Here is a 6,096-nt window from a genome sequence, read left to right as displayed (position 1 = left end):
GGGAGATATCCCCAGAGGTAAGGAGAAGGAGGGTGCCTGGTGTGGGGGTGAAATAGTGGAGGACCAGGGTTTGGGGAGATATCCCCAGAGGTTAGGAGAAGGAGGGTGCCTGGTGCGGGGGTGAAGTAGTGGAGGACCATGGTTTGAGGAGATATCCCCAGAGGTGAAGAGAAGAAGATGGGTGAGGAAAGTAAGATGGGAGCGGGATGTACATGAGCGCACATGCCTTCCAGTCCTGGTGTTTGGGTCAGCAGGAGAGTGAAGTATCAGCAGAAGGTGATGAGAGCAGTAGTAGGGAGATGGTAGCAGTGAGGGTGAGATGTACAAGTTTTGGGGTGGAGCAGAGGGGTAAAGAAGTGAGATTTTGGGAACGCAGGATAGTAATATGAAGAGGAGGAGTAGAGGAGACATATTAAAAAGGTACATGGAGTGGGACTCAAACTGAAAATGTTGGGAAAAAAGGTTTTCTTAGTTTGTGTCATGAAATGTTGCAAATAGGTCATTTCTCGGTGTCACTGATGAGCATTGATGAGGTGTCACTGATAGGCAGCTGTGCCAGCACAGAAGGAAAGGAATGTCAATAACTGGCAAGTGATGAGCTGTGATTGGCTTTTCCCCACAATCTGTGATCAGCTGTGTCAGAAGAACCCCAGGGGGCCATGTGGGGGGCGTTGTTCTGGGGTAACGTCCACGGATATCCTCCCAGAATGAGAGAGCCGCACTGCAGCCATCTTTCATTTAGAGCACGGTCAGGAAGTGGTTAATAAACATCATCTTCCAAGTAAAGTAATCTTTTACAGCCCCTCCCCATGATAAACTCCTCCCCCATGATAAACTCCTCCCCCTCTATCTGACCATTCTATTAAAGAAAACAATACCCCTCTAATGTAAAAGTCCTTTTATACTTTCCTGTATCTGTGATCACATGACCACCCCAAGTCTGCTATTGTTTACTTCCTGGTTTGGGTCCTTCTTTGGGTGACCACATTGGTGCCTGCCTGACATGGACACTTCCTATTGGATGGGCTCCAGTGGGGTCCTCTCAAAATAGAGAACAGGATGATGTCATCACGGGGGGACGGCAGAGGAGAGGTGATCTCAGGGGGGGAATTGCAGAGCTGGATCAGAAGTTCCCCCACCAGGACCCGGAGGTGAGGGACCTGTATGGGGGACGTGGGTGAGTATATCTGGTGTCACAAGGTGGGGGGGTAAAGGCTTATTAGTATTGGTTGGGGGAGGAGGGCTATCAAATAATGTTTTTGGGGCTCCAATAACTTTTGAAAAAGCAACTGACACAACTTTCCTTTGAAAATGACCATGCACCTGGCTCCACCCACATACCGCTCAACTACCAATGACCGTGTACCTGGCTCCACCCACATACCGCTCAACTACCAATGACCATGTACCTGGCTCCACCCACATACCACTTAATGACTGTGCACCTGGCTCCACCCACATACCGCTCAACTACCAATGACCGTGTACCTGGCTCCACCCACATACCGCTCAACTACCAATGACCAAGCACCTGGCTCCACCCACATACCACTTAATGACTGTGCACCTGGCTCCACCCACATACCACTTTATTATCAATGACTGTGCGCCTGGCTTCACCCACATACCACTTTATTACTAATGACTGCACCTGGCTCCACCCACATACCACTTTATTACCAATGACTGTGCACCTGTCTCCACCCACATACCACTTTATTATCAATGACTGTGCACCTGGCTCCACCCACATACCACTCAATTACCAATGACTGTGCACCTGGCTCCACCCACATACCACTTTATTATCAATGACTGTGCACCTGGCTCCACCCACATACCGATTTATTACCAATGACTGTGCACATGGCTCCACCCACATACCACTCAATTACCAATGACTGTGCACCTGGCTCCACCCACATACCACTTTATTACCAATGACTGTGCACCTGGCTCCACCCACATACCACTTTATTACCATTGACTGTGCACCTGACTCCACCCACATACCACTTTATTATCAATGACTGTGCACCTGGCTCCACCCACATACCACTCAATTACCAATGACTGTGCACCTGGCTCCACGCCCAGCATAAGGCAGCTCAGGCAACCATCCTAGGATGTCAGGATTGGGGGCGGTTATATTTGAATCTGCAGCCATTTGCTGGAGATTTGGATTGTTAACAACGCTGCAGACGTGTTATTTCCCCCCACACTGCCCACCGCTATACAGCCGGGAGTGTGTGGACTTTAGTAAATCCGAATGTCGGCTGTCATGTGGAAGTGATACAAGTTGTTGTGAAGCCGCCTATCATTCCCACACCCACCACTGAGATGTGCCCCTCCCCCTATTACACCATGTGGGACAGTGGAGCCCGGTGCTGTCATGGTGGGTGTCACTGGGAAGGGTGGCGGGAGCTCAGCGGACCTCCTGTACACAGACCAGGAAGTGACATGTATGACGTGGATGACATCACTTCCTGGACTAGAGCTGTCATTCTCCGGGATCAGTGCCGGGGAAGCAGCTGATGGAAGGCGGTCTGTGTTCCATCATCTGCAGTGGAACAGACAGGAGACATCCAGAGTCTAATAGACCCCGGGGGTCTCCATAAAGAGAACCTGTCACCTATATGCCATCATATAGGAGGCTATTGGTCCTTTACATGATAGCAATACACATTACAGTGCCTTGAAATGCCCCCCCATGTTGTCATGTTACAATGTATTTATTGGGATTGGATGTGATAGACCGACACAAAGTGGCACATAATTGTGAAGTGGAAGGAAAATGAGAAATGGTTTCCAACATTTGTGACCAATAAATCTGTGAAAAGTGTGGCAGCATTTGTATTCGGCCCCCCGGAGTCAATACTTTGTAGGACCCCCTTTGGCTGCAATTCCAGCTGCAAGTCTTTTTGGGGATGTAACGGAACCGACCCCAGACTGCGCTTGACTACTTCCATTAGAATACCGCTTCCCTGTCCAAACACCGACAACAGACACCGCAGAAACCACAGTAGACAAAGCAAGTTATTGTTCTGTATGATCTGTAACAGTGCCACAACTGCCTATACGTGAGAATGTATGACTCCATTGTCTGGGCTGAATGTTGGGAATACTGTGCGCACTTAGAAACTTTATTAATAAAATCTATTTGATTAAAAAATACTGTAGATAATGCTGTACATATTCTTTCTATTCATAAGATATATTTAGTAATGAACATTAAAAATAGAAAAATACTTTATGTAGCATTTTAATTTTTTTTTTGTACAGGTGGATTGATGAACCAAGTTTTCGGTCATGTTGGTTTTCATGAATACAGCTGAGTCACATGGAAAACAAGACATATGAGTGTCTTAATTGACTGAAGTTCATTTTTGCAGTTCACTGGAGGATTCACACGGGATACAAGTCATATCTGTGTTCTAAAAGTCATGGTTTGGATCCTCTTCCACATTGATCCAGCAGGAGAAAAGTAATTTCAGTGTTCTGGAAGTGACAATGGCTTTACAATAAAGTCCAACCCCAGTATACATAAGAGGAGTCATTTCAAACTACTTGTTTGGAGATTTTACAATGGAGAGAAAATATATCAGACACCAGAAGGTTCACAATGGAGGGAAGTCATATCATTGTTCTAAATGTGACAAAACTTTTACACGCAAGGGACACCTTATAGTACACCAAAGAGTTCACACTGGAGAGAAGCCATATAAGTGTTTTAAATGTGATAAAGCTTTTAAACAGAAGTCATATCTTATCGTACACCAGATTGTTCACACTGGAGAGAAGCCATATCAGTGTTCTGAATGTGATAAAGCTTTTACAGTGAAGTCAAATCTTATCAGACACCAGATTGTTCACACTGGAGAGAAGTCATCTCAGTGTTCTGAATGTGATAAAGCTTTTACACAGAAGTCAGATCTTATCAGACATCAGATGATTCACACTGGAGAGAAGTCATATCAGTGTTCTGAATGTGACAAAGCTTTTACTCAGAAGTCAGATCTTATCAGACACCAGATGATTCACACTGGAGAGAAGCCATATCATTGTTCTGAATGTGGCAAAACCTTTACAACCAAGAGGAAGGTTAAAATACACCTGAGAATTCACACTGGAGAGAAGCCATATCAGTGTTCTAAATGTGATAAAGCTTTTACTCAGAAGTCAAATCTTATCAGACACCAGAGGATTCACACTGGAGAGAAGCCATATCAGTGTTCTGAATGTGATAAAGCTTTTAAACAGAAGTCAGATCTTATCACACACCAGATGATTCACACTGGAGAGAAGCCATATCCGTGTTCTGAATGTGATAAAGCTTTTAAAAGGAAGTCACATCTTATCATACACCAGATTGTTCACACTGGAGAGAAGTCATATCAGTGTTCTGAATGTGTAAAAGCCTTTACTCAGAAGTCAGAACTTATCACACACCAGATGATTCACACTGGAGAGAAGCCATATAAGTGTTCTAACTGTGATAAAGCTTTTAAACATAAGTCACATCTTATCATACACCAGAGGATTCACACTGGAGAGAAGCCATATCAGTGTTCTAAATGTGATAAATCTTTTACAGTGAAGTCCAATCTCATCAGACACCAGAGGATTCACACTGGAGAGAAGCCATATCAGTGTTCTGAATGTAATAAATCTTTTACAGAGAAGTCAGATCTTATCAGACACCAGAGGGTTCACACTGGAGAGAAGCCATTTTAATGCTCTCAATGTGATAAAACTTTTACAGTCAATGCTGGGCTAATCTATCACCAGAGGATTCACAAATTTCAGCATAGATTAAATTCTGGAAGAAAAGAGATATTAAACCCCCTGGTGGTATTCCTGAGTGTAGCTTGGGGTAAAGTTTCAGTACCACAAGCTGTAACCCTGAGCTACACTCGGGAATACCCTGCAGCGTTGCTCCGGGATCCCTCAATCACTTACCTTGTCCTTCGCTCCCACAATGTCCCTCCTGCAGTGTCCCCTGTAATGTCCTGCGGCGGATGCCGGCATCTGTCATCTGGGTTCCGTCCCCTGCGAGCGTCAGGACGTACGGGGGATGGAATGGCGGGAAATTTGAAAATGAAAAAAAGTGACATTCACTAAATACACTAAAATCACATAATAAAACATTACTGTATCAAACCATTTCACATATATTTTGTCCCGAGTGCTTTGTCTGGCACCCTGCCTGCATTTTTACTGTTCTTTCTGCTTGGAAACTGAGAAACGTCCATGGCGTCCAAAAAGTGTCCCTTTAGGTCAAAATCGGTTTTAGACTGGCTAGAGAACAGCGATAGTAAATCAGAACCACTTGCAGAATTGAGTGATAATGATTTGTTGGGGAAATTCATCATCAGACACTGAAAACAATTTTGCGACTGAGCTCAGCGATGTGCGAACTTGGCGCTCTATTTCACATTTCAGTGTTTTTGGTTTGATTATATTATTTAATTAAATTTATTATTATATTATTATTTTTTATGATTATTTTATTAAATTATTTTGTTTATTATTTAATGAATAATAATAATAAATTATTATTTATTAAATGATTTTGTGTTTCAAATTTTATCCTACCCGGGATATTTACTAGACTCGTGTTCAGATAGATTTCAGTGAATTATTCCTAAAAATTACAGGCCGACAATAAAAAAAAATACATATTTCCATGCAAAAAAGTACCACTTTGAGCACAGAAATATGTACATAATCAGACCGCTAGGGAGGTTAAAGAAGTTTCAGGTGTCACAGGCTAGTTTCACATCCCCAATGTCATCCCACAAGCTAGAGAAGAAGGGAAACAATAAAATGCTACTTTAAAGGAACAAACTAAAATCTGAGCAAACTGGAATGTAATCATCGGATGAACTGAGTTTAGTGCTTATGTCCATCAATACACAACTAGAAGGGATTTGAATATTTTATCTTTGACAATTTTTTTTAAGATTAGCATCAATAACTGAACAGCTTCCCTCATGATTCTCATCTTTATCTTTTTTATGGAGCTTTGAATGAACATGTAATGCATTTTCATGATTCACCAACTGAGTTGTGTTTCCAAGCATTTTCTTCATTTCT

The 6,096-nt window shown here is 43.1% G+C and overlaps 1 protein-coding gene across 1 annotated transcript; it reads left to right on the top strand.

Annotated features, from left to right (window-relative positions):
- Positions 1-3,510: 3,510 nt before the first annotated feature.
- On the top strand, positions 3,511-5,160 carry LOC149470601 (uncharacterized). The gene has a single exon (XM_089661919.1). The coding sequence runs from the start codon at positions 3,586-3,588 to the stop codon at positions 4,732-4,734; it is 1,149 nt and encodes a 382-aa protein (XP_089518045.1). The 5' UTR covers positions 3,511-3,585; the 3' UTR covers positions 4,735-5,160.
- Positions 5,161-6,096: the final 936 nt, after the last annotated feature.

This window comes from Staurois parvus, unplaced genomic scaffold (genome assembly GCF_062004578.1).
Source record: "Staurois parvus isolate SC_StPar_1 unplaced genomic scaffold, SC_StPar_1.0 ptg000035l, whole genome shotgun sequence".
Lineage (NCBI taxonomy): Eukaryota > Metazoa > Chordata > Amphibia > Anura > Ranidae > Staurois > Staurois parvus.
This window is presented reverse-complemented; position numbering and strand designations above follow the sequence as displayed.

Bases quoted from the DNA above. Each gene is read 5' to 3' on its own strand.
- LOC149470601 (XM_089661919.1), top strand. From the start codon at position 3,586: ATGGAGAGAAAATATATCAGACACCAGAAGGTTCACAATGGAGGGAAG.